At 42.8% G+C, this 27,500-nt stretch overlaps 1 protein-coding gene across 1 annotated transcript in view; it reads right to left on the bottom strand.

Moving 5' to 3' along the window:
- Positions 1–27,387, bottom strand: part of ARHGEF10L (Rho guanine nucleotide exchange factor 10 like) — a 52,679-nt gene extending 25,292 nt beyond the window's left edge. The window contains exons 1-7 of the mRNA XM_044668697.1: positions 27,078–27,387; positions 23,347–23,492; positions 20,387–20,401; positions 19,995–20,176; positions 14,656–14,771; positions 13,985–14,112; positions 10,399–10,499 (exon numbers count right to left, since the gene is read on the bottom strand). Of these exons, the coding sequence (XP_044524632.1) occupies positions 10,399–10,499; positions 13,985–14,112; positions 14,656–14,771; positions 19,995–20,176; positions 20,387–20,401; positions 23,347–23,492; positions 27,078–27,248 (859 nt within the window). The 5' untranslated portion in view covers positions 27,249–27,387. The remainder of the gene's footprint in view (positions 1–10,398; positions 10,500–13,984; positions 14,113–14,655; positions 14,772–19,994; positions 20,177–20,386; positions 20,402–23,346; positions 23,493–27,077) is intronic.
- Between the last annotated feature and the right edge of the window lie 113 nt (positions 27,388–27,500).

Here is a 27,500-nt window from a genome sequence, read left to right as displayed (position 1 = left end):
TAATAGCCCATGTGGCCTTGTATAAATCAGGGAACCAGTGAGGCTTGTACTACGTGGGCTCAATCTTCATTCTCTGCTTTGAGATTCTCTGTTCTAAAGCCCTTTTCACCTTGGCATTTCATCTCTACAGTCTCTCCCAGCTCTGACATCTTGTATTCTAAGATTCAAAATCTTCCTCGGTGCTGCTCAAATATTGTGATTTCACCACGTCTGGTGAAGGGGCTTTGGAGCACGTACAAGACCCTCTAAAGGTTGAGGAGAAGGGAAAGGAAGGGCATCAGACAATCTCCATTGACCCAGATCCGTAAGTGAGCCCTGGCTAGCTGGAGGCTGAAGGAATTCCCAGCAGGGGAATGGGATAAAATGATAACAAGTTGGAAAAGCTAATACACATTATGCAAATGAAAGATACTGTTAAGATATGAACAGCCTGTTTATTACTTCCAACTTCATATCTACCACATAGTCACATCTCCATTTATCCACTAACTCCTTTATTTGTTCATATTATTCAATAAAAATCTGATGACAATAATAATCATAACAACAACAAGAACACCAGTGCTACCAAGCTGGTGCAGGCCTGCCACAATTCTTCCCTCATTCCAATCCATCCTCCATCCAATTCTAGCTGTCTAGCATCCATCCAATTCATCCTCCATTCAGCTAGAAAAGTAATCTTCCTAAAGGGCAGGACTAACCTTGTCACTTCCCCTACTTAATGAAGTCCTATGGCTCCCTAGTAACCTCCAAATATAAAATCCTGTTTGATATTTAAACCCTTTCACAATGTGGCCCCCTCCTACCTTTCTATTCTTCTTACATCTTAATCCTCTCCATATACACTGTAATCCAGTCACACTGATGCCTCACCATTCCTTCAGGCATCTTTTTTTCTATAAACCTTTACCTTCTATCTTAGTATCAATTCTAAGAATGAAAAGCAGTGAGGGCTAGGCCATTCAGGTTAAATGACTGACCCAAGGTCACACAGCTAGGAAGTGTCTGAAGCCACATTTGAACCCTGGTCCTCCCAACTCCAAACCTTGAGCTCTATCTACTATGCTACCTAACTGTTCCCCTTTCTCTAGGCATTTTCTTCATTTTCTTTTTTTTTCTTCAAACCTTTAACTTCTGTCTTAGTATCAGTTCTAAGAATGAAAAGCAGTAGCCAGGAGCTCTATCTAGTGTGCTACTTAGTTGCCTCCCATCCTCCAAGTTTTTCATTGGCTATCCCCCAGACCCAAAACTCTCTCCCTCCTCTTCTCTTCCTCCTGGCTTCCTTCAAGTCTCAACCAAAATACTCCTTTCAGAAATTTTACCTGAAAAAAAAAAAAAAGAAATTTTATCTGGTCCTCTTAATCTTAGTGCCTTCCCTGAAACTACCCCAGTTTATCCTATCTGGAGCTTTATAGTTGTGTGCATGTTTTTCTCTCCCCACCTCCCATTAGATTGTAAGCTTCTTGAGGGTAGAGACTGCTGTTGTCTTTCTCTGAATCCTTTGTACTTTAGCATAATGCCTAGAACAGCTTATGGGATGCTAAGGAGAAGGAGAAAGAAGTGTTTCAATGGTCAAATTAATAAATGGTTGCTTAGAGGCAGGTGGGTGGCTCAGTGAATAGAGAGCCAGGCCTAGAGATGGGAGGTCCTGGGTTCAAATGTGACCATAGTCACTTCCTAGCTATAGTCACTTAACCCCCACTGCCTAGCTCTTACCATGCTTCAACCATGGAACCATACATAATATTGATTCTAAGACAGAAGGTAAAGGTAATTAATGAAAGAATGAATGAATGAATGAATGAATGAATATAATAATTGGTGACCAACTAATAATAGTACCCACTTTGAGGAGAAAACAGATCTGTGGTTTCAATAGTGTGCAACAATGAGGATGCTCCCTCATTGGGGGTGCTGATTAATATGGGATCTCCAACTTTTAATCTTAGAGCGCTGTCCAGGGTCCTGAAAGGCTGTCAACACATCTCACCCAGGTTCCCACCAATAGTAAGCTGTCAGAGGCAGGATGTGAGCCCCAACTTCAAGCCTAAGTTGCTTGCCATGACTTCATCTTGACTCTTTGACAGTACCTTACACCCAACTACTAAAGCTTTCTAGCTTATAAAGCTCTTTCTCATCTGTTATCTCATCTTATTTTCCAATAATGCCACCAGAATCACAGGATAGAGACTAGGAACTACTTTTGCTAATGAAGAAATTAAGACCCAGAGAATTTATATAATATGGTAACAAGGGAAAGACCTGAATTCAGGTCATGTAAGGAAGACTCAAGGAGAAGAGTTTGTAGAAAATGCTTCAGGGATCATGAAATTAAAGAAAGCATGGTCTTTGCCCCCCAAGGAGTTTAAAACAGCAAATAAGCCATCCTCCACTAAGGTTTCTTCTTTCTACAGAGATAACTCCAAGCCTATTTTCATGAGAACCTGGGCTGACAAAAGGAGCCACCCATACTCCCTGCCATTGGGGAGCCTGTGGTTGGTGGATCTCTTAAACTCAGGAGTTCTGAACTAGAATGGGAATATAATAGATTATAAAGATTCCCCCAAAGAAGTGGTGGGCATAGCATCAGGTTGCCTAAGTAAGGGTCAACTCCTTAGGTAATTTCCTTGCCAATTAGCAATGCTGTTGAGCCCCATCAGTGGCCATTGAATTTCCAGTCTAGGTAAGATAGGAAAATTTGATCTCCAAAAGAAAACAAAGCAAAACCCACTAGATTCAGAGTCAGGAGTTATGTTTTCAAGCATCCTACCATACTGTGACCTTTGTCAATTGTGCTCCTTTCCTGTAAAATAAAAATCTGTAAAATAGTGGTCTCATATATCTTGATCTTTATTATTACTCAATCATTTTACAGTCACGTCTGACTCTTTGTGACCTCCATATGGGTTTTTCTTGGCAAAGATACTGATATGGTTTGCCATTTCCTTCTATACCTCATTTTGCAGATGAGGAATCTGAGTTAAGTGACTTGCTCAGAGTCCTACAGCTAGTAAGTATCTGAGGTTGGATTTGAACTCAGAAAGATGAGTTTTCCTGCCTCCAGATGGCTTCTTAAGGTCCCATCTACCCCTAAAAATATGATCTATTGGCATATAAGGTTCCTTCCAATTCTAAATCATATATCAAAACTGGAAATAACAGCAGCAACAACAGTATCTGCCATTTCCATAATACTTTAAAATTTACAAAGCATTTTTCTGTGCATTCTCTCACTTGAACCTAACAACAACTCTATGGGGTTGGTACTACAAGTATGAGGTATCCCTATTTTGAAGACAAGGAAACTGTGGCTCAGGATAGCAAAATGGCTTAGACACAGATAGCAATGTCAGAAATGGAATTGGAATTCAGACTTTCCTGGCCATATCCAGTACTCTATCCCCTTTAAGGAGCTGTGCTGACAACCATAGCAAACATTTGTTAAGCACCTACTGTGTGCACAACCCCGTACTCAATAGACCAACAGTCTATTAGTATTATTTTTGTATTCATTTCACATAGACCTATAAACACAGAGTCTCCCTTATAGAATAGAAATTCCTTCACTTCATATCTCCAGCACAGGATCTGGCACACGGAGGTGCTTAATAAATTATAAGTGCTTGTTGGTGGGTTGAAAGTAAAAACAAAACAACCATGACAACAAAAACCTGAATTTAGACCATGACCTAGCTTAGTTCTAAAAAAGCTGAGAAAATGCATCTCCATTCCCTCTTTGCTGAGATGAGAGACTATGGGTATGGATTACTGCATACAGTCACGCACAATTAATTGTTACTTAGCATTGCTGAGCTGCCATGTTTGTATTTTTTAAATCTTGATTACCAGGAATAAGTAAGGCATGAGGGAAGGCTATAATAATAACCATAATAATGATGATGAACATTTATATAGCTGCTCTTCCAAGTGCTTTTTACAAATATCACCTCATTTGATCTTTGCAACAATTGGGGGTGGGGGGAGATGCTATTATTATCCCCATTTTAGAGATAGAGAAAGTGAGGCAGACAAGTTCTGCCCAGGGCTCACAGCTCTAAGGATGCATGTGTGACTAAGGGTGAATGCAGGTATTCCTGACTCTGGTTCCAGGGTTCTATCCACTGCTCCACCTTTACTCAAAAATTTAAAAAAAGATATAAAGAATAAAAGATTACCAATAAAAAGAATTTTTGAAAATATTTTAAGAAAATAAAATCTAGTAAGGCAGGGTTCTATCCACTGCTCACTCTAGATACCTTTTCTAAGAAATAAAGAAAGATGACATAAAAAATAAAAGATTATGAATTAAAGGAATTTTTTTAATTCTTTAAATCATCTTTGAGGGGTAGCTGGGTAGCTCAGTGGATTGAGAGCCAGGCCCAGAGACAGGAGGTCCTGGGTTCAAATCTGGCCCCAGACACTTTCTAGCTAGATGACCTTGAACAAGTCTCTTAACCCCCACTGCCTAGCCCTTACCACTCTTCTGCCTTGGAACCAATACACAGTATTGATCCTAAGATGGAAGGTAAGAGTTCTTTAAAAATAAATAAAGTTTGTATGGCAAAGTCCCTGCCCTCAGGGAGCTCATAATCTAGTAGTGGGATTAAATATTAACACAGATATTTAATACGTGATTGGTATATAGAGAATCACCAAAAAAGCACTAAGTGAAGCCACAGGGGTTACTGGGTTACTACCAGTCAGGATGGGTCCAGAAGGACTTCCTGAAGAAGTGCCAGCTACATTGGCCTTTCAAGGATGGCAGGATTGGTAGAAATCCAACAGAATTCCTGAATCAAGGGAAGGGGAAGAAAAGGGCTGGGCAAAGGACACTGCAGGGTCCTTTTTCTGAGTGGCGCCTAAGTGTCTCTGCAGACATGCTATTCTTTACTCCTCTATATTGCCGAACCTCTTTTCCCCTGTGTATTTTCCTCTTTTTCTTCTTAGCTCCTTTCACCCACCTCCCTTCAAGCCCTTGCAATTTACTGTTGTTATTATTTTTAATGATCTGACCTTCTCACTCCAGATGGCTCCCTTTGCCTGCCTCTGATCTCTCATGTTAGAAGGGAAGTGAGTGGTGGCTCTCCATCTGCTGGGCCATTGTTCCCAGCACTAAACCATCCAGGCTGAGACCAAATTAAAAAGCTGTTGCAAGAGAACCTTGATAACCCACTTGGGTAATTGACATTATGAACAAGTTAGAATGGCAAAGCAGTTATTTTCAACTGACATTAAGTGGGAACTTATTTAGTGTCAAACCATATTTAGCAGGGCCCATTTGGCACTGATGCCCCTACAAAATGGCTCAGTCTGAAGCTTGGGGCTGGTAACAGAGATGTGCCTATGTTGTTTTGGCTCCTGGCCTTTTGGCTCTGCTCCAGTCCTCAGACCAGGCCCTCCTACTCCCAGATTCCCTCTACCGCCACCATCATGAGACATTGCCCCTCTCTGCTCAAAGGTGACCATTAATAAAGAAGAGATGGAGATTCCTCTGAGGATACGCTCTAACCACTCTCCCACACCTCTCCACAGTGTTTCTCCAACCTGGTCCATCTTTTCATTGTTCTCTATACACCATACTCCTTCCTACTGCTACACCTATGGTTTAGGGGTATGGAAGTAGGAGCATTGGGCAGTATCAGGGGATAGCAAGTATAAGAGGGATCTAGAGAACAGAATGACAGAGCTGGAAGTGATATTAGAACACAGAGAAGTCAAGAGAGTTTGTATGAGACTTGAGGACACTGAATGTCAGAACTGGAAAGGGCTTTCGAACTGCGAAGATTAGAACAATGAGAGGAGAACTTGAAGGGCTCTAAAATAAAACATCTCAGAATTAGAAGGAATCTTACAATGTATATCAGAGCTGGAAGAGAATTTAGAGCAGAGAATGTAAGAGCAGGGAAAGATCTTAGAACACAGAATGTCAGAGCAGGTAGGGAGGGATCTTAGAACATGGAATGACAGAGCTGGGAGAGACCTTAGAACAGAGAATGTCAGAGCAGGGAGGGAGAGACCTTAGAATAGAGAATTACAGAGCTGGGGTGGGAGAGACCCTAGAACAGAGATTATCAGAGCTGGGAGGGACCTTAGAACAGAGAATGACAGAGCTGGGAGAGACCTTAGAACAGAGAATGTCAGAGCTGGGAGAAATCTTAGAACAGAGAATGTCAGAGCTGGGAGAGATCTTAGAACAGAGAATGTCAGAGCTGGGAGGGACCTTAGAACATAGAATGTCAGAGCTGGGTGGGATCTTAGAACACAGAATGTTAGAGCAGGTAGGGGGTCTTAGAACATAGAATGTCAGAGCAAGGAGGGACCTAATAGTATAAAATGTTAGAGCTGGAAGTGCTCTATAACATAAAAAGAGTTAGGAGGAACCTTAGAACAAAGAATGAATAAAAAGGTCATTAGAAACCATCGACTTCAAATGTCTCATTTTACAGAGCAGTCAACTAAGACCTAGAGAAATATTCTGATTTGTCCAAAGCCAAACAACTTGTAGATCACCGTGAAACTTCTCAGTTTCAATATGGCACAGAGAGTGACAAAAGATGAGGCTGAAAAGCAGAATGGTACTAAATCATGGAGAATCTTTAATGGCTAGCTAGCAGTTAGGAACATTGAGGATTTGGTGAGATAGTAGAAAGACTTGAGTCTGGAAGTCAGAAGACCTTGGGAAAATCATTTCCCCTCGATGGAACTCAGTTGTTTCGTCGATAAAATGCTTAGATCAAGGGGGCAATTAGGTAGCTCAGTGGATAGAGAGCCAGGTCTGGAAATGAAAGGTCCTATGTTCACATCTGACCCTCAGACACTAATTCCCAGCAGTATTGATTCTGAGATGGAAAGAAAGGGTTTTAAAATAAAATAAAATGATTGGATCAGGGATCCATCCCAGAGATGGGGTTAGATCAGAGTCATTTTTTACCTACCTTTGTATTCCCAGGGCCACAGAGCAGGCACTGTGAATCTGCTATTTGGGGGGAAGGTGGGCCACAGCTATTCAGGGGCAGGAGCAAGGGAATTGGTTCTCCCCAAGAATCAACTCCCTCTTCCTTCATCTTAGGAACTTCCCTAGATCATCACAGTCTTCCTCATCCTCCTACCCATTCCTGGTCAGAATGCTGGATTTGGAGATGACCCTACTTCAAATTCCAGCCCTTGCTGCCTGCATTACCTACATTGTTTGATCTTTCAGGATCTTGGTTTCCTCATCTGTAAAATGAAAGGGTTGGACTATATGACTTCTAAGGTCCCTTCTGGCTCTTCTGCTCATCAGAGTTTAGACATCACACAGAGATGCAGTGCTTCTTCTTTCAGAGGGATCACACACACTCACACAACCATTAACCATTTAAAGATGAGGAAACTGAGACCTAGAAAGGTTAGGTGACTTGCCCAGGGTCACACAACTAAGCTAGTATCCTGCCTCAATTCAAACTCATATCTTCCTGATGCTAGACGCAACACTATCCCTTTCACAAAGCTGCTTCTTGTCTCCTTAGCTTTGGTTCCTTCCTTCTCTCCTTCTCACTTGGGAGCACATTAGACTCTAACCACATCACATGGTCGGCATAGGGGGCACGCATGCATGAAGAACAGAACGAAAAAATAAAAAGGAATAAAATCCTATAAGCAGAAATGTCTTTAACATGTTTTATTTCTAACAGGTTTATATTATTCCACCCCAACTCTCCCCCACCACTTCCTCCCCCTATAACCAGGCAATGCAGATAAAAACAAACTAACAAAATAAAAGAAACAAATTATTCCAGCCCCAGGGGGACTCATGCATTCAAATAAGATTTCAAATGAATTTCCTTCCATTAAAACTTTTGCTGCAACAGAACAGCATAAAGATAAGGCGGTGGAGCGTCTTCAGAGGAAATGGAAAGGATCCGGGCCTGGTTTGGCCGCAACAGTCACCAGGCTCTCTATCACGCTCTAAGTCCCCTTTCATCCAGCCTATCAGGGGAAAACCTAAAGGAGCCTTTAAAGCGAGCATGCAAACAGAGCCTGGGTACTGGCCTGGGGCAACTAGAACTGAACTAACTGGGAAGGGGGAGGAATTCCTCCCCATCTCGAAGACGGCCATCTAATATCAGTGGGAGCCTGGGGGTACCTGCCCTACCTTGTGCGCCTTTTCCCAGGAGATGCCTAAGCCACAGACACTCCTGGTGATGTAGTACCCTGACTTTGTGGATGATAAGCCGTCATCCTTTCAACATCCCAACAACCTCTAGACAGAGGAAACCTCAAAGTCTGACTTCACCCAAAGCTCAAGCAGCCCCTTTGCATTATCGAGGGGCTGAGTCCAAAAGGAGAATCACTCAAGGTCAGGACTGGCAGAAGCGGGCCAAGTCCATAAACCTCAAAGAGATTAAATACGGCGAGCAAGGCCCCGTGTACACCAAAATATTAACAGCAGGACTTGAGGATAACACAGAGCTGGAAACAAAGGAGGTGTCCGTCAATGGGGAAATAATTGGTTAGACAAAATGTGGCACATGAACATAATAGAATATTACTGCAATGTCTGAAAAAATGAATATGAAGAAATCAAAGAAGACACATGAGCCAATGCAAAGGAAATGAACAAAACCAGGAAAACCATTTACAGTGACAAAAGTGTACATAAAAAAATAATATCAAAAGCAAAGGGAATACTGTGTAATTAAAATGACTGAGAGCATCCCTGAAGACAAAATGGGGAAAATGTCCTTTTCTCCCTTCTTTGCAGAGGTGAGGGACTATGGGTGCAGAACAATACAGATAATGTGATGGCAAATTTTCCTGAAATGGTAGAACTTGAAGGGATCTTCGGACATAGAATATTAGAACCTGAAGGGATCTTAGGACATAGAATATTAGAACCTGAAGGGATCATAGGACATAGAATATTAGAACTTGAAGAGATCTTAGAACATAGAATATTAGAATTTGGGATCTTAGGACATAGAATGTTAGAGTTTGAAGGATCTTAGGATATAAAATATTAGAACCTGAAGGGATCTTAGAACATAGAATATTAGAACTTGAAGAATCTTAGAATATAGAATGTTAGAACTTGAAGGGATCTTAAGACATAAAATGTTAGAATTTGAAGGGATCTAAGAACAAAGAATGTCAGAGTTGGATGGGATCTTAGAATACAAAATCTGGAAGGGATCTCTTCTGTTTTTTTTTTTTTAAATAGAGAATCACTATCTGGCAAGGACTGGAATGAAGGACATAATTGGAAATGAAAATGATATTAAAACTGATGAAATCGATAAAAAATGTTTAATGATGTAGACCAAAAAGTATTTCATATTCTGTAAAATGAAAGGGATAGAATGGGTGATCTCTAAAGTTCATTTAAGGTCCAACAATCTATATTTTAAAGTTTCTCTCCCAACTCGGACACTGGTTTGTTTGTTTTTTCTTTATTTAGACACTTATCTTCTGTCTTAGTATCAATTCTAAGACAGAAGAGCAACAAGGGCTAGGCAACCAGGATGAAGTGACTTGCCCAGGGTTGCACAGCTAGGAAGTGTCATATTTAAACCCTCCAAACTCCAGGCCTGGAGTTCTGTCTACTGTGCTACCTAGCCGCCCCTGACATTTTGTTCTATGGCCCCTCTCAGCTGTGACATTCTCCGTTCTAGGGTCCTTCCCACTCTCACATTCTCTGTCCTTAGACCACTTTTCAATTTTACCATTTATGTCTCTAAGACTATCTAGTCCAAAGGAAAGAGTACTAGATCTTGAGTTCCAAGACTTGGCTTTGGGTCTCCTCCAGCTCTGCTATTTACAAATGCCCACAATTTCCTGGCACATCCCATCCAGCCATCTACTTTGTCATCTTTCGGCCACCTTGCCCCTCCCTCACTTTCTACCTCTACCTCTGAGCACAGTGACCACTGCCTCTGGAAAGGCTTTGTGTCCACTGGATCCCCTCACAATCCCAGTGCCTTCACAGACCAAAATTCCCTTCACTGACTGACCATTGATGGCCCATGAATATCCAGCCAAACTGACTTCCTTGAAATTCCTTGTACACAAGGCAGCTGGGGGCTCAGTAGATAGAGAGCCAGGCCTAGAGACAAGAGATTCTGGGTTCAATTCTAGCCTCAGACACTTGCCCCTTGTACATGAAACCTTAGCTGTTAGTGAACCTCCCACAAGAAAAAAAAAATCCTCTTAACCATTTTGCTTCGGCCTATGATTGCACACAAGAAAACCTAAGCTTCCAGAGAGCAAGGCCCATTTCATTTTTGTCTTTGGATCCCCAAAGGGGGCATCTGGTAGGAGCTTAAATCTTTGGATTGGCTCAACATTCTCAGCTCCCCACACTATCACCTCCCAGCCCAGCTCAGCCCACTCTCTAGTCTCATTCCCACTCGGGTTACTCACGGAGCCCAATTTTGGCCAAGTGTAGTCTGTTCACCCAGGAGATCTTGCTCAGAGGGTTGGGTGTGATAAAAACCACCATGAAGCTGATGGGCCGGCCAGACCTGGCAGGGAGAGAGGGAGAGAGAGAACAAGGAAGATGTAAGTATGTCCCTTTCTTCCTTCAAAGCACTGAATGGGATGGAGCTAGACATAGCAAGTGGTTTGAGCACCAAGCCTGGAGTCAAGAGGACCTGGGTACAAATCTATCTGTGTGACCCTGGGCAAGTAGTCACTTAACCTCAACTGATTAGTCCTTGCCACTATTCTAGCTTGGAACTGATGCTGAGACAGAAGATATGGGTTTAAAAAAAATGGTGCTAGGCCTGATCTACCAAGCAATGAGTATGGAAGATACCATTCTTATCACTAGGTGAGGCTTTTCAAAATGTGAAGGAAGGTAGTGACTGGGCCTCAGGCTACCCCTCTAACAAAGTAATCCACCAAAGAGGTGGGAAGACTAATAAGACCCAGAAAACTTCAACTCATTTTAACTGGCATTTATTAAATACCAACTATTTCCAAAGAGATAAGAGGAATGGTACAATAGGATGGCTAAGTGGCTCAGTGGATTGAGAGTCAGGCCCAGAGATGGGAGGGGTCCTGAGTTCAAATCTGACCTCAGACACTTCCTAGCTGTGTGACCCTGGGCAAGTCACTTAACCCCCATTGCCTAACCCTTACTGCTCTTTTGCCTTGGAACCAATACATAGTATTGATTCTAAGACAGAAGGTAAGGGTTTAATTAATAATATGGAAATAGGCTTGATCAATGACACATGTAGAAGCCAGTGGAATTGCTCATTGGCTACAGGACGGGGGGGTGAAAAGAGGGGAGGGAAAGAACATGATTAATGTAACCATGGAAAAATATTCCTAATTAATTAATTAATTGAACTAAAAAAAAAAAGGAGGTAAGGACTTACAAAAAAAGAGAGGAATGGTACAGTAAGAAGGAGGCTGGTCCTGGAATCAGAGAGACCAAAATTCAAGTGCTATCTCTGAAATGTAGTAGCTGTGTGGCCTTGAGTAAGTCACTAAACCTTTCATTACCCCACAGCGCCAAAGAAATTATAGGACATTATTCATATCTCCCCCTAAGGCAGTAAGTTAGGAATAATTTACTCTTCTTTAGTGGAGAAAGATTTCACACTGGGAGTTCTTCATACCCCAGAAATCAAGACTCCCCTTCCCTCCCCCCGAGAAAATATAGAAGGTGCTTTGTGCTAGGTACTGAGAATACAAAGACAAACAAGAAATATTATCTTAGAAAAATAATGCATATTTATATAGTTCATTAGTGTCGGCAAAGGGCTTTTATATCCACTACCACATTTAAACCTCCTTCTGTGAAAAAAACACTATTCCCCCCCCCCAATTTGCAGATAAGGGAATTGACTTTAATCAACAACTAACAATGTCAGGCAGAATTTGAACTCAAGTCTTCCTAAGATGAGCACTATATCTCTACAACACCATGGTAGGTAATCTGCCTCATATCATTCCTCCAGGTAATGGAGGAACAGGATTCCCAACCCTATATACACTCTCTATTACATAGGCATGGGCTATGCATAGCCTGTAGCTCCATGCTTCTAATTCATCACTTAAAACCCCTTAATAGTGGACCCACAGGAGCCCAGGACCTAATCTGTGGCCAGCCTAGCTAAATCTTTCTGCAGGGCTGACTTTTAAAAGATGGTAGGAGAACATGTGTACCGACGTTGATGAAAGCCAACATAGCATCCAATAATTGGTGGTCAAAGGACTTGAACAAACAGGTCCACCAAAAAAGAATTATAAATTCTTAGCAAGTACATAAAAAAATGAGAAAAATTCAATAAAAATTGCCTTGAGGTTTCACCATACATCCAAAAAGTTGACAAAGATGACAAAAAAACAAGAAAGGTCAGCATTGAAGAAATTGTGGAAGTATAGGAGCCCAATCATGCTGGAAGGCAATTTGGAATTAAGCTAAGAAAGTGAGCAAAATTGCTATCCCCTTTGAGCCAGAGAGATTCCACTACTAATCAATATGCCCCAAAGAAATCATCGATCAAAATAAAGGCCTTATATACACTTGAAATATTTATAGAAGCATTTTTTGTAATAGAAAAGATCTGAGAAAAAAATAGATGCCTATTGACTGAAAAAAGGCTAAATAATTTGTAGTACATAAATGTAATGTAATATTACTACATGGTAAGAAACTATGAAAACGGGGAAGGTGGAAAAGTATAAGAAGACTTACATGAACTGATACAAGTGAAATAGAACCAGAAAACATAAACCGTGACCTTAACAATGTAACTGAGAAAAAAAAAAAAGAAACAAAGCCTGTGACATCATAATGACCAAGCTTGGTCCCAAAGAAGAGCTATAATAATGTATCTTCCTTCCTTCTTTGCAGAAATGGGGGACTGTGGTTGTAGAACGAGGCATAGAAAGTCAGAAATGGCTGGCTTTACTGATTAAGTTAAAGGGCAATTCATTTGGAGAACAGGATAGTCTGGGAAATGCAGATGATCTAAAAATCAAATATATCAATAATTTTTTATGAAAGATGTTAATTTTTAAAATTATAGACTTAACCCCCATTGCCTAGCCCTTACCACTCTTCTGCCTTAGAACCGATATACAGTATTGCTTCTAAGATGGAAGGTAAGGCTAAAAAAAAATTAAAGAAAAAGAAAGTTGGCATAGGGTAGTGGAAAAACCATTGAACTAGAGAAACTGAGTTCAAATCTAAATGTGATGCTCACAAGATGTGTGACCCTGGGCAAACTAGTCAGTTGTACTCTCTGAGGTTCAGTTTCCTTGTATGGAAAATGGAGCTGATCCAGTACCCCAAAGAGATGAAAGAAAAGAGGAAAAGGATCCATAGGTTCAAGACTACTTATAGCAGCACTTTTTATTGGGGCATGATAGGCGCCTGTCAATTAAGGAATGACAGAACAAATTATGGCATATGAATGTAATCAAATATTAATATAGCATAAGAAAGGGAAAAAGAGAGGGATTCAGTCATACAGGGAAGAACTGTATAAACTGATGCAAGATGAAGTAAGTAGAACTAGTGATAGAATGATCACTATAACATACAGGAAGCTGACCAGCACAGTACCCCAACACGACTCTAAAAGAGAGACAATGAAGAATGCTACCCACAAGTTATAGCAAAGTTAGGGACCAGAATGAGACATCTCAAACAAGGTCAATGGAAGAATTTACTTACATGACTAAATTTGGATGTTACAAAGGAGGGAAATCATTTATGTTGGGGGTGGAGGGTCAATTTAGGGGAATGGTGATACTAATACTTCAATAAAGGAAGGTCAGCATCTAAAATCACTAAAACTGACCAAAAGAGAGAAAGAAGTTCAAAAGGGGACACAGACAATCACAGGCAGTACAGGAACTTCCACATTATATGTGAAATATGAAAACATAAATGGTAAATAATAGTTCCTGATACAAATGAATTAATAATAAATCTGGGCTAAATGGAACAGAATTAAAAACCACTTTCCCTCTCAAATCCTTTACTCACTTATCTGGCTTTCCAGGGAGCAGGAGACGGAGACGACACTTATTAGCAGAGTGGATTTCCTCTTCCTTCACCCGCATCAGCCTTTGTAGGGCCAGGCACCAATCCTGAGCCACCGTCATGTTCAAATTCTGTGCAGGAGGGACAGAAAACAAAAAGTGTGGAAAGGGTATATAGAGTACATGGAAAGGGTCTCCTAGTGGGTGTTAATTAAGTCACTGCCAATCCTGACTGTTTTCCTAAAACCAACCATAGTCCCATCCCATCTTGGATTCCCCCCACTTTGGTGAGAAGAGGGAAGAAAGGGAATCATAGGAATTTCCACATTCAGCAGGATAATACGGTACTAGGATACAACCGCTGATCTTTGGCTTTACTATAAGGATCAAGTAGCCCTGGTATTATAGTGGAGACAGGGGAGTGAAAGAAATTCTGGCTGAGACAGAACAGAAGATAAAGCAAGTCTCCAGAGCCAAGTTAAACTTCCTTGAGGCTGAAGAGGGATTTTGTATCAGTATAGCTTAATAAAATGCTTACTACAACAACTAGGCAACACAGTGGATAGAATACTAGGTCTAATGTTGGGAGGAGGACCTGGGTTCAAATCTGATTCAAATTTGATGATTTGTCTGCTGATTTGGGCCCTTGGAACTCTGTCCAAGGGTGCTTAGTACCTGATAGGTGCCATGGAGGGTGCTGATAAGCAGGGTGATCTGCTCAACCACAGCCAGGTCCTTCTGTAAGTCCTGCAGCTCCTGGAAGAGTCGAGGGGGACCAAGGTACACCTTGTCTGGGAAAGAGAAGACACATAACTCAGGCAAGAGCCAGGATTAAGAGGGTAGAAAAAGGCAGAATAATTCACTCATTCCCTTTGCAAGGATGGAAGCCTATATGAACCAGGATTCAAAGACTACTGAAGCACAGCAGGCCACTGGACAGTCCAAGGTATGTCTAGACTCTGACCAGATATCTACTAATGTGGTTTTCCCAGAAAAACTTTACACTTTCTAGCTGTATCTCTCTCATCCTCGGTTGCTCAGACCTCGAAGCTTTCTTGTTCAATTATTCCGAGTAGGAAAAAAAAAAAACCTCTCACAAACTAAGAGAGAAGTAAGTTCATCCACTCCCTTCATGAATTCCTTCTATGACACCTGGCCAAGGACTGACTGACACTCTCTCTCTCTCTCTCTCGCTCTCTCTTTCTCTCTCTCTCTCTCTCTTTCTCTCTCTCTCTCTCTCTCTCTCTCTCTCTCTCTCTCTCTCTCTCTCTCGGAAAATGAGGAAAAGAAGGAATTGTTGGGACTTCCCCCAGGATTAGAGGCAATATGCAGAGCCAGAGGTATTTTTTTAACCCTTATTTTCTACCTTAGTACCTTACTCTAAGGCAGAAGGGCAAGGGCTAGGCAAATGGGGTTAACATGAACATAGCTAATTGTCTGAAGCTGGATTTGAACCCTGGAAGATGAGTTCTCCTGACTACAGGTCTGACATGCCATGCATTATGGTGCCACCTAGCTGCCCCAGCTTGCTATACTGCATGCACATGGAAGAATTCCATGAAGAAGTCTTTCCCAGTATAGGAAAAGAGGCTTTGTGGCCAGGGAGAAGGCAGGGAGAAGGGGGTGTTCTATGTACTCAGCAGATGCTCAGGTCTCTAAGATAAGGAGGGTCTCTAATTAGCAACACCCAAGTGAGTGGGAAGAGCCATGGGCCAGGGAGCTTCTTTGAAGGGAGGCATCTGATAAAGGGAAAGAGAAAGGGAGGGAAGGTAGAAGAGGGAGGAAAGGAAGGAGGGAGGGAAGAGGAGACCCTCAGGAGCTTCTTCTTTGAAGAGTGAAGCACAAAAAGGAACCCAAGCACGTTCCACTCCATCGATCCAGTTGCTCTATTAATTAGAAAGGGGGTTCAGAAGAGAGAGAAATCCCCAAAGGGATCCTTCTGGTCACGTGCCATCCCAGGCTGCCTCCAAACGAATGTGTTCATGATGGTACATGTGCTCTCTCCAAACTTCCAGAATGATTCTGCCCAGGGCAAATACCTCCCCACCAAATAAATGCCTCTCCCTAACCTACCACCTGTCCCCCCATCAGAAAGACCCCACCATGGGGGCAGCTGGGTAGCTCAGTGGAGTGAGAGTCAGGCCTAGAGACAGGAGGTCCTAGGTTCAAACCCAGCCTCAGCCACTTCCCAGCTGTGTGACCCTGGGCAAGTCACTTGACCCCCATTGCCCACCCTTACCAATCTTCCACCTATGAGACAATACACCGAAGTACAAGGGTTAAAAAAAAAAAAAAAAAGAAAAGAAAGACCCCACCGCTGGCACAAGCAAGAAAATAAAATTTGTGCCCTCTTCAGTCTGATGGAGCAGTCCTGGGTAAGCATCCCATCACAGACCCTGAGGACCCATACTAGAAAGAGAAGAAAGCTCCCATTCGTGCCATCTGAGAGTCCAAAGCAACCTGGCTGAAACATCCAGGGTCATACAGATGTTCTGGCCACTGAGCAAGAGTAGAAAAAACCTTGAAAAGAGACTTCAGAATCCTGGGTCTGTCGTGAATTATGTAACTATGGGAAAGACATTTGCTCTCTTTGTGCCTCAGTTTCCTCCTCTGTAAAATGGGGATGATAAGTCCTGCCCTGCCTAGCTCAAAAGGGGTTGTTATTAAGATCAAAGAAGAGGATGTGCCGATGCAGAGAATCACATTCCAAGTGTCAGTGATTCTTTTGGGAGCCGGGGGTTGAGTTTGTTTTTAAAACTCTCAGCCATGAAATTCCTTCTACCAATGAAGATGAGCACCTGCTTCTCAACTTCTCATCTTAGAAGGTTGCCTGGGAAAGGTGGTTAAGGGACTTGCTCAGAGTCACACAACCAGGTTGCATCAGAGGAAAGACTTGAACCTAGAACTTCCCCCAGTTCTCTGTCCACTCTGCTTTAACAGCCTCTCTCATGACTATACAAAGAGGATTATGTTTTGTATGGACTGTGTGACCCCCAGGAAAGGCACTTCACCTTATTTCCCTCAATTTCTTCATTGTTTGCCTCAACTCATTTGCCTCAATTTCTTCACAGTGAAGAATGAAATGGCAAACCACTCTAGTATCTGTTCCAAGAAAACCCCAAATGGGATCACAAAGAGTTGGACACAACTTAAAAACAACTAAAAAAAAAATTAAAATCATCTTTCAATCATCTCTTGTTCTCACAGGGAAATTATGAGGATATGAATAAAGATAATATTAATAAAATCTCACAATGTTATAGGTAATAGTGACTGATGCATAATACTGAAAGGTTTGCATAGTCTTTTGTATATATAATATAAATGATATATTATTACATTATTTTGTAATATAATAAAAATATAAAATACATTATAATATATGCTTTATATTATTTTATTATATAATATGCAATATAAAATATAGCATAATATGTTTCTAATGTATTGTGTATTATAACATATTTATAATATGTGGAATATTATAACATTTATTATATATTATATATTATTGTACATAATATATAATATAAATTGGGAAGTGGGTACTATTATCACTTCCATTTTACAGATGAGGAAACTGAGGCTTAAGGTGATTAAGTGACTTGCCTAGGGCCACACAGCTAGCATGTAAAACGGAATTCAAACTCAGGTCTCCCTGATTCCAAGTCTAAAGCTCTATCCATGACCCACCGAGCTACATGAGGCAACATAGGACACTTGATAGAGAGCTGGCCTCCAAGTGGACCACAAAAATAATAACAACTCACATCCGTGAAGCATATAACAGTTTACAGAATGTGTTCACTGCAAGAACCCCAGGAGAAGGGATTGCAAGTATTAGAAGCATATTAAGCACCTACTATGTGCCAAGCTTGGGCTATGCTCCTCACTGGGGATTCAAGGCAAAAATAAAGAGGTTTATACCCTCAAAGAGCTTCTGCTCTTCTGAGGTGCCAGGAACGGGAAGGGTGCCACAAGTATACACCTAAGTATAAACACAAGGTAACCTGGGGCAACTAGATGACTCAGTGGTTAGAGAGCCAAGCCCAGAGAACAGAAGTCCTGGGTCCAAATCTGGTCTCACACACTTCTTAGCTGTGTGACCCTGGGAAACCCCTATTGCCTAACCCTTATCATTCTTCTACCTTGGAACAAATATTTAGTATCAATTCTAAGACAGATAGTAAAGGTTTAAAATAAATAAATAAATACTTAAATAAAATAAAATAAAATAAGCCTGAAAGCTTAGCTTGAAGCCAGTTTGTAGAGAACCTTCCTTAAATGAGAGAGGCTGGAGAATTTCTGTTTAATCCTAGAGGCAACAGGGAGCAGCTCGAAGCTTTGGAGGAGGGTGATATGGTCAAATTTATGCCTTAGGAAGAATTAATTTGGCAGCTACAGAGCAAGGTTTGGAGAGGGGAGACAATGAAAGCAGGGAGACCAATTAGGAGGCATCCTAACAATCCACAGAAAGGCAATGGAGAGAGGGGGACAGATTCAAGAGATGCTATTCAGGCAGAATCAACAGGACGTGGGCATGAATTGATGCCAAGGAAAAGGGAGACACATTTTACACAAAGACAACAAATACCAGAAAGACAAACAGCTGGGAAAGACCTAAGAATTCTGCCCAGTAGAATGACCAACCATGACTCCAGGGGACCAATGATGTCCCGGCGACTCACTTCCTAAATGGAGTTGGGATGCAGAAGGAGCCAGACATTTCTGGACAGGGCCAAGGTGAGAATGTGCATATTTGTTACCAAGCTTTGGTTTTTCTTCTTTCTTTTTTCAATTAAGAAGTAAATGGAAATGAGGGGCAGCAAGGTGGCACAGGAGATAGAGGCCTGAGCTTCAAGACATTTATTAGACCCTGGGCAAGTCACTTAACCCTCTTTGCCTCCATTTCTTCATCTATGAAATAAGCTGAAGAAGAAAATGGCAAACCATGTCAGTATCTTTGCCAAGAAAAACCCCAAATGGGGCCTCGAAGAATCAGATATGACTGAAATGATTAACAGTAACAACAAATGAAACAGAAAGTTTGCTCATTTTAAAAATCCAAATTAGTTGGAGGTTTTTTAATACATGTCAACTGATTTGATACAGAGCTGCAGAAGAGGGAAAAGTCCAACATGACTCTTGAGTTGACAACCTTTAGAGACTGGGAAGATGGTGTTGGCTTCAACAATGAAAAGTTTAGGAAGGAAGCAGGTATGAGGGGAAGGAGAATAAACTCAGCTTGGGGACAGGAGAGAGACAAAGATAGACAGAGACAGAGGGAGGGAGGAAGGGAAAGAGAGAGGGAGGAAGGGAGGAAAAGAGGAAATAAGGGAGGAAGAAGAAAGAAAAAGAGAAAAAGGAGAGAGAGAGAGACAGGAGAGAAAGAGGGAGAGAAGGAGAGAAAGAGGGAGAGAGACAAAGACAGAGACAGAGGGAGGGAGAAAGGTAGGGAATAAGGGAGGGAAAGAGGGAGAGGAGAAGTGAGAGAGAGAGAGAGAGAGAGAGAGAGAGAGAGAGAGAGATCTGAGAATTAAAACCTAGAAATGATTACTGAGCTCATAGAAGTTGATTACATCACCGAGGAAGTATATCTAAAGAAATGAGACTAGGAGTGTCTTGGGGGGACTCCTACATCAGAATTGAGAAGGACAGATGGATGATGATCTAAGCAAAGGGAACTAAGAATAAGCAATCAGAGAAGAAGGAGGAAAATGAGGTAAGGAAAAGGAGCTCAAAAGCTAAGAAAACTAAGGAAAGATCCAAGAGGATGAGGGCTAAATTTGGCCATTAAAATAGATCCCTGGAAACCTTACAGATGAAGGACAAGAGGCCCACAGAGAAGTGATTTTTCCCTAAGTGGCAGAGCTGGGTCCACTGGCCATGGCCCCTGCATTCCCATCTGGTCCTCATTCCTCTGCTCTAGGAAGATGGCAGGGAGAGGGCAATGCCTTGAAGTCGGGATGGACACGGAAAGGGGACAGAGCAATGGAAAAAGACGAGACACTCACTGTGGGCCTGGCTGGCCGGAGAAGACTTCTTGGCCCCGGCATTCTGAATCACGACATTGTCCTTGTCATAGGTGCCGCCCTCCTGGCCCACTTCTACCACTTGCACCTGGGGCAGGGCCGTATTCCACTTCACTACGTACTTGGGGCCCAGAGGGACCAGGCTGCTGATCTCTAGCTGCCCCCTGTGGAAAGGAAAGGGAGGGTCACAGCTGTCCATGCACCCCTCTCCTGTCTCCCATCCCACCTCTGAGCAGCTCAGCCACCAACCATGCAGCCCCAAGTGGCAGCGAAGTCAGAAGCACCGGGCAGGCCCAGGCCCCCAGCACCAGCACCAGCACCAGCACCGCAAACACACCCCACTCTGGGAGCTCCGAGGCTCCAGTCCCACCTACCTGTGGTTGACAGGCCTGAGAAAGACAAGAAGGATGGAAGGTCATTATGAGCTCGAATTTCTAGAGTGAACTAAAAGCTGCCCTGGGGAGATAGATGCTAAGGTGGGCCCTGCGGGGTTGGGGACAGAAATAGTCCACTCTCACCCCCATCAGGATCAGCCTTTCCCTTCGTTCTACCTTCAGACCTATCAATCAATTCCTACTGATCGCTTATCTGTCCATGTTGGTGTTTTCTTCCTCTAGGTAGGACCTGGACCCATCTCTACTTTGGGTCTTCTCCAGCTATAATAGGAAGCTCTAACTAAGTCATTAAATGAAGAGATGAGAAAGTAACAACAATAATTAATGATATAATAATAATAATAAATGGGAGTTGAGGAATTATATAGCACTTTAAGGTTTGCAAAGAGCTTTACAAATATTCACTCATTTTATTCTTTTTTTTTTTAAACTCTTACCTTCCATCTTGGAATCAATACTGTATATCCCTTCCAAGGCAGAAGAGCCCAGTAAGGGCTAGGCAATGGGGTTTAAATGATTTACTCAAGGTCACTAGAAAGTAACTGAGGTCAAATTTGAACCCAGGACCTCCTCGTCTGTAGGTCTGGCTCTCCATCCACTGAGCCACCTAGCTGCCCCCAGCTCATTTTATTCTAATGAGTCGAAGAGTAGGTGCTGTTTTTATACCCATTTTATAGATGTGGAAACTGAGGGAGATGGGGAAGGGTGGAAGACAAAGGAACGTGCACTTACTAAGCACCTACCATGTGCCAACAAAGTGCTAAGTGCTTTACAGGTGAAATGATCTACCCAGGGTCACACAGGAATAAAGTCCTCCTGACTCCAGAGCAAGCTCTCATCATCAAGCGGCCTAAGTTGGGAATGATGTTTCCATACTTCTGCTGTGAGCTGCTTATTTACTTATTCATCTTTTCAACAAATCTTAACTTTGAAGAGTCTTTGGAGAGGACGAAGATAAAACAAAAACCAAGCCCTGCCCTCAAGGGGCTAATATTCTACTCTCCAAAGCTGTTCCATTCCCAACTTGCCTCTTCCCCCTCTCCACCTCTCATATTTTTTGGTTTATTTTTCTTTTAAACCTTTACCTTCCATCTTAGAATCAATACTATAGTATTGGTTCCAATCAGAAGAGCAGTTAGGGCTAGGCAATGGGGTAAGTGACTTGTCCAGGGTCACCCAGCTAGGAAGTGTCTGACTCCAGATTCCTCACCTCCCTTATGCTATACTCAGGATCCCTTATTAAGTTTACTGAACAAATGAATGAGAAATGAATATTCACTAGGAGTGAAGGCACAAGTAACCCCAAAACCCCACAATCCAAAACCCTGTGGCATGATTTCTTCCTTTAGATGCTAAATTGCCTTCTTGATTGCACGTGACTTGGAAGAGGTTTTGGATTCTCTGGGTATGACACTAGGAAAGTAAGGCTGCAAGAATCATTACTCCTGACAATAGAGCCATGGGGCAGTAGGGTGGCTATTAGACTTGGGCCAGGGTTCAAATCCAGGCTCTACCAGTTATAACCTTGGTGACCTTAAGGATGTCACAGTCTCTCTAAGCCTCAGGTTCCTCCTCTATAAAAGATTGAACTATCCAAAATCCCTTTCTCAGCTCTACATCTCACAATTCCCTTCTGGTCCTCTGACTTTCGTTCAAGCGTCTGACCTAAAACTAGGAACCTCCTAACTAGTTATATACATTTATGAATGTGGACATTCACAGGGGCAAAATCTTTCAAGCACCTGGCTCAAATTCAATCAAGAGATTTGGTGTGAAGGGAAGAAAGAATATCTGGAGCATCAGAAAGAGATAACCTTCCTGATGAGGGATGATCAAACGAGTGAGGGAGGAGCTTTCATGCCTGGCAGATCTTGAAAACTAGAACAATAATTATCTGTTCATAGAATTGCAGGATGCTAAAATGGGATTTTGGGACACAGAATGTCAGAATTAGAAGAAACCTTAGAAGGCAAGATGTCAGAGTGGTGAGGGTCCTTAGAAGAGAGAATGTCAGAGCTGGGAGAGACCTTAGAACACAGAATGTCAGAGCTGGGAGAGACCTTAGAACAGAGAATGTCAGAGCTGGGAGAGTCCTTAGAACAGAGAATGTCAGAGCTGGGAGAGACCTTAGAACAGGGAATGTCAGAGCTGGGAGAGAGCTTAGAAAAGAGAATGTCAGAGCTGGGAGGGAGCTTTAGAACAGAGAATGTCAGAGCTGGGAGAGACCTTAGAACAGAGAATGTCAGAACTGGGAGAGACCTTAGAACAGAGAATGTCAGAACTGGGAGAGACCTTAGAACAGAGAATGTCAGAGCTGGAAAGGACCTTAGAACCCTGAATGTCAGAGTTGGGAGAACTCTTAGAATCCAGAATGTCAAAGCTGGGGGAACCCTTAGAACAGAGAATGTCAGAGCTGGGAAGGTCCTTAGAACCCAGAATGTCAGAGCTGGGAGGAGAGTCCTTAGAATCAAGAAAATCAGGCCTCAGAGGGTCTTTAGGACAAAGAATGTCAGAGCTGGATGGATCCTGAGTCATCTAGTTTAAGCCTTCATTTTACCACAGAGGAAACCGAGGCCCAAAGGGTTTGTAAAGGGTTTTGTCCAACATCACAGACACAAAACTAACTAGCAGAGCTAGGGTTCAAACCCATCTGATAATAAAACTGAAGTTCTTTCGATTATCCTACGGTTGAAATAGTCACTTGCCCAAATCCAGGGTCCAGATGGTCCCTGCAAGGCCCGTTCTGAGATTCTGTAGCATCCTTGGGCTACGGACTAGAAGACCAGAAACTCCCTCATCAATCCCCCCACAGCCCTGGTCCTAAAGAACAAAGAATGCTTGCATCTGGATGGTGGTCCCAATGGGGCTGGGTCAAGGGAGACAGAGATCCTGCAGATGGCCTCCTCCCCACCTCCACCCTCACCGAGAGGCCCACTCACTTGAAGTTGATGTTGGCACACACCAGCATGTCATTGAGCAGGAAAACCTTTCGCTCCTTGGATTTGATGAGCTGCCCCCGGTCGCCATACACCGTCTCGGTCAGGGTCTCACACAGCAGCAGCTGCCTCTGGCCCGACGTCAGCAGCTATAAAAAGAGAGATGAGCCCAAAGCTAAGTCAACAGCAGCCTTGGGCCCAGTGGCACCAGGGCCCATGTGCCCCGGCACCATGATTTAGCACTAAGAGTTTGCTCTCATCTTACTGTTGACTCCCCAAGCCAACAAAGGCCACATACTCTCTAGGATGACATTTAAACGATCAGTGTTTTCAATGGGTCTTGAACCTTTTCAGTGTTGTGTGGTGGAAAAAGCCCTGGCTCTAGGGTTGGAGAACCTGGGTTCAAATTCTGTCTCTGATGATGACTGGTTGTATCACTTAACCTCCTTTCCTGATCTGTTAAATGAGAGGAAGGGGCAGGTGTGCAGTAGATGGACTCTGAAATCTATTTAGATCTTTGATGCTGTGACCAAAAAAATGGGAGCAGCTAAGGAGCCCAGGAGTTAGAATGTCAGGAGTTAGAATGTCAGGCCTAGAGATGGAAGGTCCTGGGTTCAAACTGGACCTCAGATACTTCCTAACTGTGTGACCCTGGGCAAGTCATTTAACCCCCATTGCCCAGCCCTTATCACTCTTCTGCCTTCAAACCAATAGTTATTATCAATTCTAAGACAGAAGGTAAGGGATTAAAAAAAATGATTTCTCCTTGGTAACCAACTTTCTTCCCAAACACAGCCAAATTGGTGATGAGAAGACGTGCAAGTCTGTCACTGGGCTGCCCATCATTGAGTCTTTTTTATTTAATGGAGCTTGTGCCCGGCTATCAACTCCTTCAAAGAACAGAGCAACAGGAACCTTTAAGTGGAGGGAGGTGAGCCCTAACAAGATAATAGAGGAAATACCAAAGCTATCAACCTTAACAGGTCTTGGAGCCCCCATTGATGTAGATTCTCTCTACTCTATTAGTATTAGGATAAAGCAACTGGCATTTAATACATGTATTTAACACAAAGTATTTTCTTTCCAGGTGACGAAAAAGAATTAGTGCAAGAATTCTCCCTCCCATTTTAAAGATGAAAACACTGGGGCTTCAGAGACTTGGTTATGGTAGCACAGATATTACGAGCCAAAGCTGAGTCTGGAACTCGGGTTTCATTATTCAAAGTTTAGTGCTCTTTCTACTTACTATGCCACGTTCTTGGCAACCACCCTTACCCCTGCGCTGTTCCCCAATGGAAAAAAAATCCCCAAATTAAAACAGGATATTTCACAAACATTCCTCTAAGGGGTCCTGAAGGGGCACATTGTGAAACAGTTCCTTTGTTTCTGTTTCCCGCTACACCCAGTTTCATTTCCCCAAACCAGTGATGGACAGAACAAGTGGATGGCAATCCCCCAAAGAACAGAAATTCTTTGTTGTCACTGTTAAACCCTCACCTTCAATCTTAGAATCAATACTGTGTATTGGCTCCAAGGCAGAAGAGTGGTAAGGGTAGGCAATGGGAGTTAAGTGACTTGCCCAGGGTCACACAGCTGGGAAGTGTCTGAGGCCAGATTTGAACCCAGGACCTCCCGTCTCTGGGCCTGACTCTCAATCCACCAAGCCACCTCGTTAAAAAAATAGAAATAGATGGGCAAATGCTGAGCTGGCATCCTGCTGAGGGCAACATCTCCTTTCTGGAAAAGGAGGATCCAGTGGTTACTTTGAAGAGAAAACCAGCGGAAGTCACCCATCTGGAGCAAACGCTAGCCAGCCCCAAAGGTCAACATCAAAGAATTCAGAGATGGAAGGGGAGTTAGACAATCTAGTTCAATCTCAGCTTTTTACAGATGAGGAAACTCAACCCTAGAGAGATTAGATGACTTATTCAGTTGTATCAGGAGAGGACAGCTAGGTGGCTCGGTGCATGGAGAGTCAGGCAGTCCTAGGTTCAAATCTGACCTCAGATACTTACTAGTTGTATGAACCTGGGCAAGTCACTTAACCCCAATTGCCTAGCCTTTACCTCTCTTCTGCCTTGGAACCAATATTCAAAATTGATTCTAAAACGGAAGGGAAGGGTTTTAAAAAAAAGCCACACCAGGAGTAAGTGGTCTATGTAGGATTTGAACTCTTGATTTCTTGACTTTAAAACCAAGATAATCACCAAGCATTTATTAAATATCATGATATTTTTATGTTATTATGTGCTGTGCTGAGCGCTGCACCAGGCCATGGGAATACAAACCCAAAAGACCATTAAGAGAAGCAATACACAAATATATAATATGTATTGTGCAAGTATTTATGTGGGCATGTGGGCATTATTTTCAGAATAATCTTTGTCACTATACCCACTAGGTCTTTCCAGTCTCAGACACTTACTAGCTGTGTGACCGTGGATCAAGTCATTTAACTTATGTCTACCTCAGTTTCCTCACCTGTAAAATGGGGAATAATAATAGCACCCACCTTTACGGATCAGATGAGATAATATTTCTAAAGTGGTTTGCAACCCTTAAAGAACTACAGAAATTCTTGCCCAGTAGCAGCGCCAAAGAAATTAACCAAGGATGGGAGGCAGCTAGGTGGCTCAGTGGTTTGAGAGCTAAGCCTAGAGATGGTGGTCCTGGGTTCAAATCTGACCTCGGACATTTCCTGTGTGACCCTGGGCAAGTCATCTAATACCAACTGCCTAGCCCTTACTGCTCTTCTGCCTTAAAACCAATATAAAATATTGATTCTAAGATGGAAGGTAGGGGTTTAAAAAAAGAAATGAAATGAACCAAAGACATTCCAGATAGCAAAAATCATTGACTATTAGGAGATCCTCAGGATTATTTATCAACAAAAGAGACCCAGGTTAGGGGCAGCAGAATGAAGAGAAGAAGAGAGTGCGCTTGTACTCGAAGCATCTATGGCTTCTGATCCTCTCAAACCAGAGAGAGGGCTGAAGGCAGGGGGAGATGAGGGTCTACACTGTCTTCCTCTCCCCCTCCCAACCCCTCCCAAAGACAGGAATGAAAGAACATTGCCACCTTGTGGGAAGTCTTGTCCTGGAAGGGGTCATTTCTTTTGTCTGATCGAGAGGATAAATAACACTTATTTCTATGCCACTTTGAAGTTTACGGACTACCTTCCTCCCGCAGGTCCTGTGAGGTGAATAAGGGAAAGCATCTACCTCAAAACTTCCAGGAGTCATGGGAGTTCTCCAAATGGATGCCAACCACATTGATGTCCACGGATGCCCATTACCTTACATCCAGGGTCAGCAAACTACAATCTAGGGCCAGTCTGACCCATTGTCGGTTTTTTGTATGGTCCGTGGAAGCAAGGAATAAATTTGGCCCTCAGACCATAGTTTGCCAGCCACTGCCCTCTATCTTTGAAGAATTATGGATCACTGATTTAGAGTTGGAGTTAACTCCCTCATTTTACAGATGAGGAAACTGAGGACCAAAGAATCTTGCCCAGGTCCAGGTCACATAGTGAGTAACAAGCAGAAGCAGAATCTAAACTAGGATCCTCTGATACATGAACCCAGTAGGCAGCTTTTGTCCCCACTGCAACAGAATCTTCCTGAGTGGTGACCTTCATCACAGCTAGGACTGGAACCTACTTTCAGGCTTTCTCCCCACCTCCACCTCCCTAACCTGAGGTCTCTCAGAAGAGCCGGCCAAAGTCACCCCCTCACCTTGTTGAGGCTGCTCCGGTCACTCACACTCTTGGTCAGCTGCTGGATCTCAGCCATCTGGTCAGCCAGCCGCTTCTGCTCATTCAGTTTCTCAGCCAGTGTCTCCAACTCTGTGAGGGCCAACTGGAGGGACAACCTGTCAGGGTGGCCTTTGGAGGTGTTCTTCAGCATGTCCTGAGAGGGCAAAAGGAGAAGACCAGCTTCAGAGACACATGGTACATGGTTAGTACTGCCTGATTTAATTCTCAATTCCCTCTCTTCCTTGCCTTCTCTCCTCCCTCTCTCTCTATCTCTCTCTCCCCCCTCTCTTTCCCATTCTCTTTCTCTCTGATCTTTCTCTCCCTACTCCCTCTCCTCTTTCTCTCTCTCTCTCTCTCTCTCTCTCTCTCTCTCTCTCTCTCTATATATATATATATATATATA

This window comes from Gracilinanus agilis, chromosome 3 (genome assembly GCF_016433145.1).
Source record: "Gracilinanus agilis isolate LMUSP501 chromosome 3, AgileGrace, whole genome shotgun sequence".
NCBI classification, from domain to species: Eukaryota; Metazoa; Chordata; class Mammalia; order Didelphimorphia; family Didelphidae; genus Gracilinanus; species Gracilinanus agilis.
This window is presented reverse-complemented; position numbering and strand designations above follow the sequence as displayed.